The 14,958-nt window shown below is 50.9% G+C and overlaps 1 protein-coding gene across 1 annotated transcript; it reads left to right on the top strand.

Moving 5' to 3' along the window:
- Nucleotides 1–798: 798 nt before the first annotated feature.
- On the top strand, nucleotides 799–14,638 carry LOC117885925 (neuritin-like). The gene is made up of 3 exons (XM_034787487.1): nucleotides 799–1,159; nucleotides 5,025–5,172; nucleotides 13,465–14,638. Exons 1-3 carry the CDS (start codon nucleotides 1,117–1,119, stop codon nucleotides 13,688–13,690), a joined length of 417 nt encoding a protein of 138 aa, XP_034643378.1. The 5' UTR covers nucleotides 799–1,116; the 3' UTR covers nucleotides 13,691–14,638.
- Nucleotides 14,639–14,958: the final 320 nt, after the last annotated feature.

Here is a 14,958-nt window from a genome sequence, read left to right as displayed (position 1 = left end):
GATGGGATCTGTATGTTTGTAAGGGAGTGTAAGCGTGTGTGTACATGGGATGTGTGTGTACGTGAGATGGGATCTGTATGTTTGTAAGGGAGTGTAAGCGTGTGTGTACATGGGATGTGTGTGTACGTGAGATGGGATCTGTATGACTGTAAGGGAGTGTGAGCGTGTGTGTACATGGGGGGTGTTTCGGTGTGCCACCAGGCGTTTGTACACCAGGTTACACCTTACACTAGGTTTGTAAGGGTGTGTACCTGAGTGCCAGGCAGCATGACCACAGAAGACCCCTATATTCAATACCTTTCTCCTGAGTCTCTCCTCCGGACCATTCTTAGCTGGCTCCCAGTGCTGCTCTTCAGAGAAATTTCCTGCTGCCCTTCCTCTGGAAGCCAGAGCCCAACATGCCACCCGCTGGAGACGCCAGGAGGGGCCACATCACTCTGGGGAGGATTGTTAAGAACGCCCAAGGCTGGGAACTAATCCACCTGCCTGCTAATGCACTTTCCAGGGTCTTCTGATGCGAAGTCCCTCTCTTACAGAACCTGCAACGAGCCAGTTCCACCTGCGCTTCACCAGGGATCGATTCTGGGGGGTGTATGTGCGTGAGACTATTAATACCCCCCAGTATTTCCTACCCCCGCCCCCATCCCTTGAGCTCAGCGCTCACACGGGCGCTGGCTATTCCTCTCCATCCGGAGACAGGTGTGGGGATGGCGGGGCTGTGGGAGGGGCAGGGAGGTGGGGGAGGAGAAGGGGATGGGGAAGGAGCTGAACTCTCCAGATGCCTGAGCCGCCCAGCTCTGCAGGACCAGGGAAGGGGGCTTCCCATGGTTAGGTATTAAGGAGACTCCCCGCGGGGTTCCCCAACCCCCTAGAAGCTGCACTGGCGGGCGGGGGCATCACACAGCAGGGACCGAGCGGCCAGGGGGAGAACCCCCGGGAAATGCAAAGGGCTTGAGAAGCAGCTGGAGCCGGACGCTGCGCGGGGCTCGGGGAAGCAGGAACAGCGATCGCGGAGTTTCCAGGACCATGAACTCCCCTTGCAGCGGGGGGCTGCTGCTGATCCCGGGCACGGAGCCGCGCCGGAGCCCCTGAGGAGCGGAGCCGCCGGAGAAGGCGATGGGCCAGTGGCTGGGCACGGCGCTGCTGCTCCTCACGCTGGGTAAGGAACGGGCAGCGCGGGCGGCTCCGGTCCCGCAGGAGACACGCTCGAACCGGGCGCCGGGGGAGCCAGACAGGGACCGGCCCCTCAGCAATAGGGCAGAGTCCCGCTGGGGGGCAGCACCGCCCCGGCGGGGTCACCCCAGCGCAGCCGGCGGTGGCGCCCCCTGGCGCTGAGCTGCGGGGCTGCCGCGGTGCGCCCGGAGCCTGGAGGCGCCTCCAGCCCAGGCTGCCCTTGGGGGCGGCTTTTCTCTCGGCTTCCGCCTGGGAGGGGGAGCGGGGGGGTGTGGCCCGCAGTGGGCACCGCGAGTTAGATCCGCCACCCAGACCCAGGCAGCCCCTGGCTGCAGCTTTCCCGAGCTCATCCCTTGGTGTGACGCGGGGGCAGCCGGTGGCCCTTCCCATCTTAACCCCAAGCCTGGGCAGGGGAGCAGGAACCTCCCCCGGGCCCTTCCTGCTTGGGGAGTTAGTGGGTCGCAATTGCCGTGGAAATTACGGAGGTGGCTGCATTTCAGCCGCTCTCAGCTGGGGCAGCGAGGTCCCCTCTCCATGCAGGGCCCCGGGGGCTAGGCCCCACATGGGCGCCCACGAGAATATAGTATTCTATGGTATTGCAACTTTTTTTTAATGGAATGGGGCCCCAAAATTGCTTTGCCCCAAGCCCCCTGAATCCTCTGGGCAGCCCTGTTTCCATGGGAGAGGGCACAGAGGATGTCATACCCCTCTGCATGGAGCACTGCAGTTGGCTCTGAGCTCTGCTGGTTGGTTAGCCAGGAATAGGATCTCTTCTCACGGGTCACAGAGGGACAGGCACACAATAGAGACACAATAAACTAAGCACCAGTCACCAGAGCAGCCTCTTCTCTCCCATCCTTTTCATAGTGAAAGAATCCTAGATTCCAAGGCCAGAAAGGCCCATTGGGATCATCATAGAATATCAGGGTTGGAAGGGCCCTTAGGAGGTCATCTAGTCCAACCCCCTCCCACCCCTCCCTGCTCAAAGCAGGACCAAATTGCCAACTAAATCATCCCAGCATGGGCTTTGTCAAGCCTGATCTTAAAAACCTCTAAGGAAGGAGATTCCATCACCTCCCTAGGTAACCCAGTCCAGTGCTTCACCACCCTCCTAGTGAAAAAGTTTTTCCTAATATCCAACCTAAATCTGCCACACTGCAACCTGAGACCATTACTCCTTGTTCTGTCATCTGCTACCACTGAGAACAGTCTAGATCCAGCCTCTTTGGAACCCCCTTTCAGGTAGTTGAAAGCAACTATCAAATCCCCCCTTATTCTTCTCTTCTGCAGACTAAACAATCCCAGTTCCCTCAGCCTCTCCTCATAAATCATGTGCTCCGACCCCCTAATAATTTTTGTTGCCCTCCACTGGACTCTTTCCAATTTTTCCACATCCTTCTTGTAGTGTGGGGCCCAAAACTGGACACAGTACTCCAGATGAGGCCTCGCCACTGTCAAATAGAGGGGAATGATCACGTCCCTCGATCTGCTGGCAATGCCCAGTTATCTCCTCATAGAAGGCAATTAGGTTAATCAGGCATGACTTGCCCTTGGTGAATCCATACTGACTGTTCCTGATCACTTTCCTCTCCTTTAAGTGCTTCAGAATTGATTCTATCATCTGACCTCCGGCATAGCACAGACCAGAGAACTTCCCCTAAATAGTTCCCAGAGCAGAGCTTTTAAGAAAACATCCAATCAATTAAAAAATGGTCAGGGATAGAGAATACAGCACATACAGACCGTGGTAAATGGTTAGTTACTCTCACTGTTAAAAGTGCCTTATTTCCTGTCTGAATTGCTCTAGCTACAACTTTCAGCCTTTGGATTCTGTTAGACCTTTCTCTGCTGGACTAAAGAGCCCGTTAACAACTATTTGTTCCACATTTCGGTACTTATAAACTAATCATGTCACCCTTTAATCCTCTCTTTGTTAAGCTAACAGATTGAGCTCCTTGAGAGGCGGTCACTATAAGGCAGGGTTTCTAATCCTTTAATCATTCTCCTGGCTCTTCTCTGAACCCGCTCCAATTTATTAACATCCATCTTGAATTGCAGACACCAGACCTAGAATTAGTGTTCCAGCAGCAGTTACACCAGTGCCAGAAACAATGGTAAAATAACATCTGTACTCTTATTCATCCAAGGATTGCATTAGTCCTTTTGACCCCAGCATCACACTGGGAGCTCATGTATAGCTGGTTATCCACAGGGCCGGCTTTAGGCCGATTCGGCTGAATTGGGCCCCGCGCTAAGAGGGCCCCGCGCCGCAGCTCTCCACCCTGCCCCCAGCTCACTTCCCCCTCCTCCCCTCCCCTGAATGCTCCGCCCCCCTGCTCCTCACCCTCCCCTGCTTCCCGCGAATCAGAGGTTCGTGGGAAGTCTGAAAAGAAGCAGGGGCGGGCAGGCAGCACCAGAGAACCCGGGTTGGTCGGGGGGCGCGATAAGGGCTCTGGGGAAGCATGGCCTAGTCCGGCCCCGGTTCCGGCCGAGCGCGCCGGCCTGCGGCGCAGCTCCGGCCCAACCCGCGGCGCGGCTTCAGCTCCGGCCCGGCCCCCGCGCCGCCAAGGGGCTCTGGGCCGGCCCCAAGCCTGGCGAACACGGCCGGAGTGCGGCTTGATTCCTGGGGGCGGGGCTTGCAGCAAACCCCGCCCCCAGGAATCAGGCCCCGCTCTTGCTAAAGCCGGCCCTGGTTATCCCCCACAACCCCCCAATATTTTTCAGTCATGGCTTCCCAGGATAGAGTCCTTTATCCTGTAAGTATGACCTACATTCCTTGTTCCTAGATGAATACATTTACATTTAGCGATATTCACATGCATAGTGTTTGCTTGCGCCCATTTTACCAAGCAATCTAGATTGCTTTGTATTAGTGACCTGTCCTCTTTAGTATTTACCACACCCCCAGTTTGTGTCATCTGCAAACTTTCGCTCAGTAGTCATCCATGAGAAATCTTCCTCCTGAAATTCTGGGCAGAGAGGGCTTGGGAACCATCCCAAAGGGAATCAAAAAAAGGGGCAGTGCAGGTTTGAATTCTTGGCCATTCTTCTTGCTATTTCCCCTTTGGGCAGAATGGGATTCATTGAGGGCTGGAATAGGGACAGATCCCCACTTTGTGTCATCACTGAGTCCATTGATTTTTAAGAAGAAACCCTGTTTACTAAGGGCTAAAAAGTGCATTTCTCCCCTTCCCAGCAGAACAGAGAATGTTAATGGTTCCTTTTTTTCATATTTATTCCAGGGATGGAATGGTGTCTGTGTAGGGGAAGGTACTCTCCCTAGCTCTTCCCACAAACCAAGCCCTGCCCACCTAAAGCACTAAAATGACATGTTGCGGTGTAGCTTACACCAAGCTTCCTAATATGATTCACTGCTGACCACAGCTAGAAAAAAAAAAAAAAGAGGGAGAAAGAGTTAACAACATTGTTATTTAAATCATCATCGTTAGGCTTCACTGCTAAAGTCCCATCACAATGAATATGAGCAGTTCCCCTTTTCAGAGCTATTATTGCAGGCTGCTTGCAAACCCGGGCACGTCACTGCATTGGTGACATTTGGTTCACGTGTTGACACAAGTTTCTTTCCAGTGATGAGGGCTCGAGAGGCTTGTTTTAAGCTGGGACTGTGAAGCACAAGCTGGCAGCGCCCATGAAATAGCTGCCATGAGTTCGCCCAGTTTACCCTCCGGTTTATGCAGGCGTTTACATGTATGTAGCCCTTCAGCGAACATGGGCTCTTTTCCCACAGCCCATGCTAGAAGTTGTGGGGAAGCCTCTGGGAAGTGACCTTACTGGGCTGACTCAGAGCTGGGTTGCTACACTGTTACATAAATCCCCTTTTTGGTTTATAGGGTATTTGGTCAGGTCGCTGGCTTCAGAAACTAAATGTGAAAACATTTACCAAGGCTTCTCTGACTGCGTCTTAAAACTGGGGGAAAACATGGCCAGCTATGAGGAGGACGACAGGGATGAGGTGCAGGGGCTGCACACTGTTTGCGGGTGAGTAGCAAGCCCCCAGCTCTGGCCCTTCTTCCCTATGAACACATGGCAAATGCACACACTGCCGTGCTCACCCCAACCTCCTGAGATGCAGAACACACACACACACACACACACACACCCAGGCAGACACACCCTCTCACACATAGTCTCATGCAGGCTGAGACAGTAGGGCACCACAGAGCCTGCAGAGCAGGGAGTCAGCAAACCCTCCAAGGACTCTCAATCAAAGCGGAGGATGCAACCCATGCAGAGTAGTTTGGGGTATTATTATTATTGTGCATTTTTAGCGACAGCGTAGGGTTCCCGAGGATTTAGGTAATCCACCCATCTGGGATACCATGCTCTAACCTCCTCTTCCACTCAGCCTTCCAGGCCCCCCACCTGTCTCTGGCTGCTTTCTCTGACAAAAATAGATTTCTTTCAGTATAAGCCAGGCTCTCCTCACCTTCCTGCTTCCCACCTCAGGCAGGAGCTGGGACAGAGGCTATTGCTTGCCAATCCCTGATAACGACTCTTTCCTGTCCTCAGGAGATCGGTGGAGAAGAAGACTCTTGCACCCAGCTAGTGTAAGTGTAGGTGGAGATGGAGAACTCCCCTGCTAAGCATGGCTCTAGCCTTTAGGGCTGCATGAGACATAGCAAAAAAGGTGTCAAGAAAATCCTGCCAGGCTAGACCATGCCAAGGATTAAGCACACAAGAGCAGTTGGAGCCAGACTGCAAACTGCATTTAATCAGGTGTCAGCAGCCTAAAAGCAAGCTGAACTCAAGGGTCCTTGCCGCAGGGTCAGGGCCCAGTTCATTCCTGGTGAAAGTCCATTAATTCCAGGCCCCTCAGTGAGCAGGTGAGCTTCATAGCCGAGTTCAAAAGGTGGAGGATTCATTCAGTTACCAGGGGTGATAACCTAATCAGGACCAAGGGAAAAGCAAGGAAGGGGGTAAAATAGTAAAGCTGCTGGAGTTCACCACAGAGTGTGTTCAGGGAAAGGTCTGATTAAAAGGGAATGAGCTAAAGCAAGTGAGGGAAGGGAGACACAGGGAGGAAATGAAAAGTTGGCAGAGATAAATGAAGATGGCTGAGGGTTCTGAGCATCCCCAGCAATGAATCCACAGGAGTGAAAAGGCCAAGGGGGGGGATACGGAGATGCAGAAAGCAATCAAGGGAAAGACAGATGCACTGGGGAGGTGTAAACCTTCGAGCCCAAGGAGGAGGGCTGAGAAGATTAGAGGAGTAAGAGCATCTGAACTAATAAGGAATCAATGAGAAGTGGGAGGGGTGGAAATGACAGGCAGGATCTGAATGAAGGCATTTCTCTTACACCTCAAGGTTAGGGGTTAGTGAAAGAGACAAGTGGTGGGATTGATGGGGCTGCTGAAAACAGAAATGAATTCCTAGCCCTGCATGGGAACAGGAACGAGATGCAACAGGCAACCATTTGCCAGGGAAGAAAGATACCAGGACCGAGCTGAGAAGCCCACCAGCCCAGGCGAATGGAAAGGAGAACACAACAGAATTCCAGCACCAGTGGAGATTCCTGCCAGCACTCTGCAGGATCCCTGACAGTGAGTGCAGGATCCATTTGTCCCAGGTGGAGAGAAGTCAACCTCACTATTGTTGTGTGGAGCAAAGGGGAGCATTGCCTAGAAAGGGGGGACAGATTGCTTCTTTCTTCTTCCTGTCACCTTCTACCCAGGGATCTGAGTGCTTCCCAAACACTAAGCTTTTAGCTTTACACCCCACTCCATTCCCCATGAAGAGAAGAGTCACTATCCCCAGTTTACAGAAGGTGTACCTGAAGCACAGAGGAGGGAGGTGATATTGCCAAGGACACAAGGCAACTCAGCGTTGGATTTAAGCAACTGGGGTTACGGATCATTTAAGCTAGCTCTAAAGGAAGTAATGCAATCCAGGAGCCAATTATTTATGTATGTATCTCCAGCTTCATAGGGGGTGGGGTCTCTGTTTAGTGAACTCAGTGGTGTCAGCTAGGTCTTTTTCTGGGATAGGGCTGCTGCCTTATAACCAAGGTAACAGAGGACATAGGAACAGGAGATGGAAGTAAGTGGGGAGGCTGTGCAGGGGGTGGAGTGGGGTGAACAGAGCTTCCTCTAGGCTCAAAGTAGAGGGGAGTTCCCCCACTTCTCCCTGGATTGAGTGAGTAGTGCTCCCCCACAAAACCCATAAATCCTCTTCAGCTGGTCAGTGAGAGCTGTGCGTGCCTGTTTCTATTGGCTTTAACCACTTCATAGGAATGATCTGAAATCTAACATTGGGCCTCCCAATGGATTAGAAAGGAGGAAAGAGTTTTGTTAAACTCTGTTACCTTACTAGGTTGGTTCAGAGGACAGATTGGAGTTCCAGAGAGTAGGTGCCCTGGAGGAAAAGCTGTCTTTCTGTTTTCCTAGGGGATCTTCCCCAGCTGTACATAATATAACCTGACCCAGCCACCAGGTGTGAAGTAACCCTGCCCCCACTCCCAGATGTATGCTGTAATGTAAACCTGACCTAGGTGCTCATGTTTTCTGATGGATCTTCCCCCTCACCATTGCACACATGAACTTTCCCAGGTCTGTAGTGTGAACCAAATCTGAAATTCACACATTTCCCACATTAGTAGCACTGCACCAGTTTAGCTAGATTAATTTTAAATTGGTCTACTTAAACTAGCGCAGAGCTTTAATGTAGACACCCACTCACCATTGGAGGTTTGTACCAGTTTAACTAGACTGATTGTAAATCAATCTAGTTGAACCAGTGCATCTTTTCTAATGTAGACCAGCTCTGAGGAGGAAAAACATCAGGCCCAAGCTAGTAAAGCTGGTCACAAATCAGAATTTCCAGGCCATGGAAAATTCCAATATTTCACACTTGCTTTTGTCTTGAATTGGTGCATCATGGGTGAGGCTACGTTTTAGTCACAGGTATTTTTAGTAAAAGTCATGGAGAACAAAAATTCACAGCCCGTGACCTCTCCATGACTTTTACTATATACCCCGAACTAAAACTTGGGCTGGGAGGCCATGGTGCTCTGGGGGGGCATCCCGGGGGTGCATGCTGGGGCAGGGGGGTGGCCAGGACCCCCGCTGGTGCTGGGGGGGAAGGGTTGGCAGGGCTCGCAGGCTCCCTACCTGACTGCGCATGTCCTTGCAGCTCCTAGGGGGAGGGGCGGCCAGTGGGGCTCCATGTGCTGCTTCCGCCACAAGTGCTGGCTGCGCAGCTCCCATTGGCCGGGAATTGCAGCCAATGAGAGCTTCGGGGGGCAGCGCCCAGAGGCGTAGCGAGCGCCCTCCGTACCCTCCGACCGGAGAGGGCCCAGCAAAGAAGGGGGCCCCTAAAAGTGGCAAAATAAATACCGCATTCCAGTTTCTGCATTGTAAGGGGCCCCGCCCGGACATATGTTCAGAGGGGGCCACCGTTCGGAGGGGGCCACGTTCTTTGTTGCTACGGCCCTGGCAGCGCCTATGGGCATGGGCAGCATGCGGAGCCCCCTGGCCCCTTGGCCTAGAAGCTAGGGACATGCTGGTGGGAGCCAGGACCCCCTCCAGGTAAGCAACGCCCCGCATCCCAATCCCCTGACCCAGCCCTGAGCCCCCTCCCACACACCCAAACTGCTGCTGCTGACCCAGGGGCTGACCAGCCGGGCAGCCCCTGAGCCCAGCACCAGCCGGGCAGCCGCTGCAGAAGTCACGGCAAGTCACGGAATCCATGACTTCCAGGACCTCCGTGACAGACACACAGCTTTAATCATAGGAGATCTCGTCCAGCCAGGGAGCCCAGCCCATAGGGAAGAAAAGGGGCATGAAGCACCTGAACTGCAACTCCCATGAGGTACCATGGCAACTCAAACAGACACAAATTAACGTCAAACTGACCCACAATGAAATGTTTCAATTCATTTCGACAAACAAAATGAACAAACTATTTAATTTTGATAATAGAAAATTTTGTACATTTTCCATTAAAAAAAAAAAATGGCAAATCCCATGTACAAATTAGAACTTTCAGCAAGATTAGAAGGGGGTTAGAATGAAAAGCCTCCTGGACTGATAATGCTGGGCAGAGATTCTGGTTTGAATTGGGAACAGAAGACAAATGACATCTTCGCTGGCAGTAGAAAATGGCCAGGTTCCTTTAAAGGGGCTTTCAGCGGAGTCCATGTATCATACTGTGAATCATAGCATGTATCTCTTCCTGGCAGCACACAACAGCATATCTACCACTGCCCTTTTTGTGGATGTGAACAATGTATTTGACTGCTTACAGCTTTTCAGTGTTTTTAAAAAACAAAGTTTATTTCATTTCTAAAGAAACAACTGATTTCTGCTCCAATTGGCAATAAAGCCTGATTTTCTAGGAAGCTACAGGGGACTAGAGTGGCTGAAAACAAATACAGAAAATTAGTAAAACACTGGAACTGCATTCGGTGCTACGTAGCACCGGAATCCTGACCATGCTAGCAGGGGTTCTTGTGTAGGTCCTGGTGAATGGCCAACCCTGCAAGACCACCGGGGCTATTGTGACTGAAGGAAAAAAGTAATGATCCCCTTTCCTGCCAAAGAATATCTTGGGCAGTTATTGGCCTTTAACCCTTAACTCTCCTTATGCCATCTACAATTCAGCTAATGTAGGATGGTTTTCTCAAGCCCCTCCTGTGCCATGTTCTCTCCAGGAGTGAGATACACAGGTCAGTGACAGATATGGAGATCAGAATAATTGATGCCTTGGAAGGCAGTCTAGTATGAAATCAGCAGCATTTGTTTTTCAGTTCTGCTTGTGCAGTATTTCCCCAGAGTCCAACACTGACAAGTCATTTGATCATAGCCTGTCTGGCTGAACAGATGGAGGCTGTGAAGAGTGAAGCATTGTGGGAATTATGATCACCCAGCTGAAAGTAGAACCACCACTAAAAGTTGACATTCTCTCTCCTCTGCCCCACTTAATCTTTTGCCTGAAGAGATAGATCATTTTTAACCCCTACCTGACCGAGCTGTGTTTCCCAGTCCAGCTGCTGCAGGGTCCTGAGTGTAGCTCCCTAATGAACACAAGACCTTACCTTAGTTGGCACCAATGTTTCTCATTATGATCTCAGGACGTTTATTCTGCCACATTGGCTTTATTTAATGAACTCTATGCAGCTGGTGTTCTGACATAAATCCTATTTAAAAAGGAAAGCACTAATGTCCATACTTCAAGAAGAAATAGTGTCATCTCCAGGAAAGGAAGATTTGGACAAAAGTAAAAAGATGTCTTCCCATGCTTGGGATGTTGACCCCAGCCAGAAGGTCTGCTCTATCTCCCAGATTGAGATGGGACATCTAGATGTGTCCCTCCATGAAGAATATGGCCAGCAAACTAGTAACATGACAGAGAAGAATTCATCGTCAGTCTAATAGCTCAAGTGACTGTAGATGTACCTATTTACCTTCAGTGACTTGGTGCAGGGCAGTATAGATCCACTGTGCTGGCCAGGGAAGCTCTCTGCACAGAGGGTTTTCTCAGGGGGGCAGTCCCCTACTCCTTTATGTTGTCCAAGAGGCATAAAGAATAACTGAGAATTGGGCCCCATGTGTTATGAAAAATTCTCTTCACCTCTTCTACAAATAGGGTTGCCAACCCTCCAGGTTTGGCCGGGAGTCTCCCAGAATCGGGCTTGATCTCCCGCAGGCTACTGAAGCCAATCCGGGAGATTTTAGACAACTAAAAGTCCAGCGGGACAGCAGGGCTAAGGCAGGCTCCCTACCTGCCCTGGCTCCCAGAAGCGGCCAGCATGTCCGGCAGCGACTCCTGGGCAGAGGCGCGGCCAGGGGGTCTCTGCATGCTGCTCCTGCCCCGAGCACCAACTCCGTTGCTCCCATTGGCCGTGAACGGGGAACTGCGGGCAGGGGACAGTGCCTGCAGGCAGGGGCAGCAAGCGCCGTGCAGAGCCACCCCGAGTCTAGGAGCTGCTGCCAGACATGCCGCCACTTCTGGGAACCACCCGAGGTAAGTGCCACCTGGCCGGAGTCTGCACCCCGAACCCCCTCCTGAACCCCAACCCCTGCTCCAGCCCCTCCCGCACCCTAACCCCCTGCCCCCTCCTGCACCCAAACTCCCTCCTACAGCCCACATCCTGCACCTCCTCCCACACCCCAAGCCCCTGTCCCAGCCCTGAGCCCCCTCATGCACCCAAACTCCCTCCCACAGCCTGCACCCCGAACCCCCTCCTGAACCCCAATGCCCTGACCCAGCCCTGAGCCCCTCCTGCAGCCAAACTCCCTCCCAGAGCCCGCACCCCTTTCCACACCCTAATCCCCTGTCCCAGGTTCAGCCCGGAGCCCCCTTCTACACTCCAAACCTCTCGGCCCCACTCCCCAGTCCAGAGCCCGCACCCCAACCCCCTGCTCCAGCCCGATGAAAGTGAGTGAGGGTGGGCGAGAGCAAGCGACGGAGGGAGGGGGGCTAGAGTGAGAGGGGGCGGGGCCTCCCAGAAGGGTTGTGACGGGGTGGGGCCTTCGGGCAGGGCTGGGGGTGGGGCAAGGGTGTTTGGGTTTGTGCGATTAGATAGTTGGCAACCCTAGCTACAAATGACACAGTCACAGTTACAGGGCAAGATGCACTTCGGACCCCTTTCAGTTCCTCTTCAGGCTTGGCTTCCTGCACCTCTCTCAAAGGGTGGAACCCCACAGTCCAACCACTCTTGGGCTAGATCTCTGGGTAGGAGCCACTGTTTCCCAATGTGTTGACATGCCAGCTGTATCAGGGCCTTGTAAACCCTTTTCCTCCAGAGGCCCGTAACAGCAGCCAATTAAAGTGACTCAAAAACAGCATTAAGCGTTCACCAAAGGCACACAGTATGCAGAGAGAAGGGGTAAAACAACAAAAGACTCATATGGGTCTTAACTAACCTTCCTTCTTTCCTTACCAGTGTTGGGTAAGTTTCACTCAGCCCAGACCTCCCTGCTCCAGTGCTGGAAGCGACAGACAGCCCCTGAACATCCTCTGTCTCTCCCTGTCAGAGATTCCTCCCCAGCCACTACTGCCTGCTCACCCCTCCTTCCTCCCTAGGCCAGGGTCTTTAAGGCTTTAGAATCCCCTTTGATTCTAGGTTCAGGCATAGGAAGAATAAACCTTGTTCATCTAGTTGGAGCCCGGCAGAGGCATTCTCCAATAAATTCTCCATAGCTTTATCCAGGACCAGGACCCTTGGTATTCTCTCTGGCATATCTTATTTTTGTCATTGTTTCATTTCCTGTTTCTTCCCCTCACCTCACACCTCATTAACAGCCTCCTTTGATTTAACTCCTTCCACTCAGGCATGACAGCAAGCAAATAAACCAAGGCACATAAAAAAATAATACAGACTCTTCCTTCATTCTGTATAGACACTGGATTAGAAAACTGAAATAGTTTTCAAGAGCCAGTGTCCTTACCCCCAGTCTGTGATCACATTGTGCCCAAGCCCATCATTCAGCTTGGACAAAGAGCAATGAAGTCAGTCAAACATTTGCTCTTAATCTGTTTCACTTTCAGGGACTCAGAGTTGGAATTCCAAGCACTGAAGGGGGACAGCAGTTTATGAAAAACAATGGATTTAATTGGCTTTCAAAAGAATTGTAGAAACACTTCAACAAGTTTGGGGGGGTTAGTTTTTAGCAAAAGAGCTCTGTGAGACCCACAAAGGGGGATTAATGATGCCAGAGCAGGGAGGTAGAAAACTAAACTTCCAGTAAGAACAGTAGGACAATGGAACAGACTGCCTAAGGAGGTTGGGGAAGCTCCTTCATTGGAGGTTTTCAAAAGGAGACTGGGTAACCATCTGTCTTGGATGGTTCAAACCCAACAAATCCTGCATTTTGGCAGGGGGTTGGACTAGATGACCCTTGCGGTCCCTTCTAACCCTATGATTCCACTAACAAAAACCACCACTGGGTCAATCTCCCTTAGATTTCCCAGTGCATCTGGCTTCTGCCTCTCTTTAAGGCTCTGATCTTGCCATCCTCTCAGTGCAGGTAGAGCCATAAGCTTGTGCAGAACCCAGCTGAACTCAAGGAGGTAGAGGAGTTCTCATGGGAGGAGCTCATTGCAGGATTGGGGCCTTAAACTGTAAGCAATTCAGGACTAAGACTCTCTATCTTGAGGCATTATACAATGCTGAACACAAAGCCATCATGTGCCAAATAAGTGCACCAAATGTAAATGTAGGGGCCAATTGAATTGAGAGTTTCCAGTGGGGAGAAAGGTTTTGTCTTGGATCTTTCTGCTCTGTGGTATTTTAAATGAACTAACAGCCTCCATTCTTCCCTCGGCTACAGGTATTGGGATGAATTTCACATGTGCGCCATGACTGCTCTTTGGGAGTGCCAGAAGGAGGCAGCAAGTATCTGGGAGACTTTGAAAAAGGAATCTAGAAAAATCAAATTCCAAGGCAGCTTGTTTGATCTCTGCAGTCCCAACAGCTCCCAGAGCTTCAGCTTGACAAATGTTTCAAATGTTGTTGTCTTAAGCCTCTCTCTGATGGTCACTTGGCTTAATTTGTAAATGGAGCAGCTCTGAAAGTATTGGAACGAAGAGGTATTATCAGTGTAGTTATGATCAGAAATGTAATATTTCCAAATCTTTGAGAAATACTGGGTATGGTGCTGGATGAACACTTGATTTTATTATTCCAGGTCTGTGAGCCTCAGAAGAGCAGCATCTCCTTGGTTGCACTGTCTCTAAGTAACTTACATGATTAATCATAAACTCAGCACTTGCTATAACTTGACATTGTCCAGCTGCAAGTGCACCCACAGCTCCGACTAACGGTGCAGAGTGCTGGAGGCTGTAGTCTGAGGGCCAAAGGAGTGGGGAGAAATCCAGGATTAGTGCTAAACACTAGGTTCTTTTGCACTCTTTTCTATCTATAGTCACTGGAAGCGAATCTGTTTATTCAGCTGCCTGTTTCTGCCAGACAAATGCTCCACTTTTTTCAGTGGTGATGGGCGGGAGGAAGCAATTATTGGTGGTGTTTTTGAAGTGCAGGGAGAATGTATTGAACCTGTCAAAGGCAGGAAGGATTCTTTGTCATGTTGCTAGTAGAATCCTCCCCTTTGGGGATGGTGAAGCCTCCCCTTGCAGAACAATCTCGGACATGTCTGTTTCTTGTGAGATGCACCTGGCTACCTGAGTGACTCTTGCGTTGTGTGTAAATCCCTTCCATAAGGAAACAAGAGGGAAAAACATAATGGGGAAAGGGGGAGGGTTGGGCTAGAGGTTTCTAATAACTCTTTTGCTTTAAAAGTATCCCAGGAGACACCTGTGAGCAGCACTGTGACTGACTGTGTAATTCAAAAATATCAAATAATGTCTGTTGCATAACCTAAACCTGTCAAAATGGAAATCATTTGTCTTGCTTTCTTGGTCTATAGCACAGTCACTCCCTGTCTCTTCCAGTGCAGCCCAGACAGTTGTTCATGTCACGGCTTCAACACTGCCATTAAACATATTTGCAATACCAAGAGACTCTTGCAAGTGATTTCAGGATATGTTGAAAAACTCAACTGTATTATCTGGCAGTTGAAAGCAGTGACTTAACTGTGCCCTTTCAATTGCAGGGCACTAAGAAGGCCCTACCTGGCATGCAAGGGGGTCTAAGGCCTGGTCTACACTAACCCCCCAATTCAAACTAAGGTACGCAACTTCTGCTACGTGAATAACAACAGGTTTCAGAGTAGCAGCCGTGTTAGTCTGTATCCGCAAAAAGAAGAACAGGAGTACTTGTGGCACCTTAGAGACTAACAAATTTATTAGAGCATAAGCTTTCGTGG

This window comes from Trachemys scripta, chromosome 12, assembly GCF_013100865.1.
Source record: "Trachemys scripta elegans isolate TJP31775 chromosome 12, CAS_Tse_1.0, whole genome shotgun sequence".
Lineage (NCBI taxonomy): Eukaryota > Metazoa > Chordata > Testudines > Emydidae > Trachemys > Trachemys scripta.
Note: the sequence above shows the minus strand (reverse complement) of the source record. Positions and strands in the feature narration are given on the sequence as shown.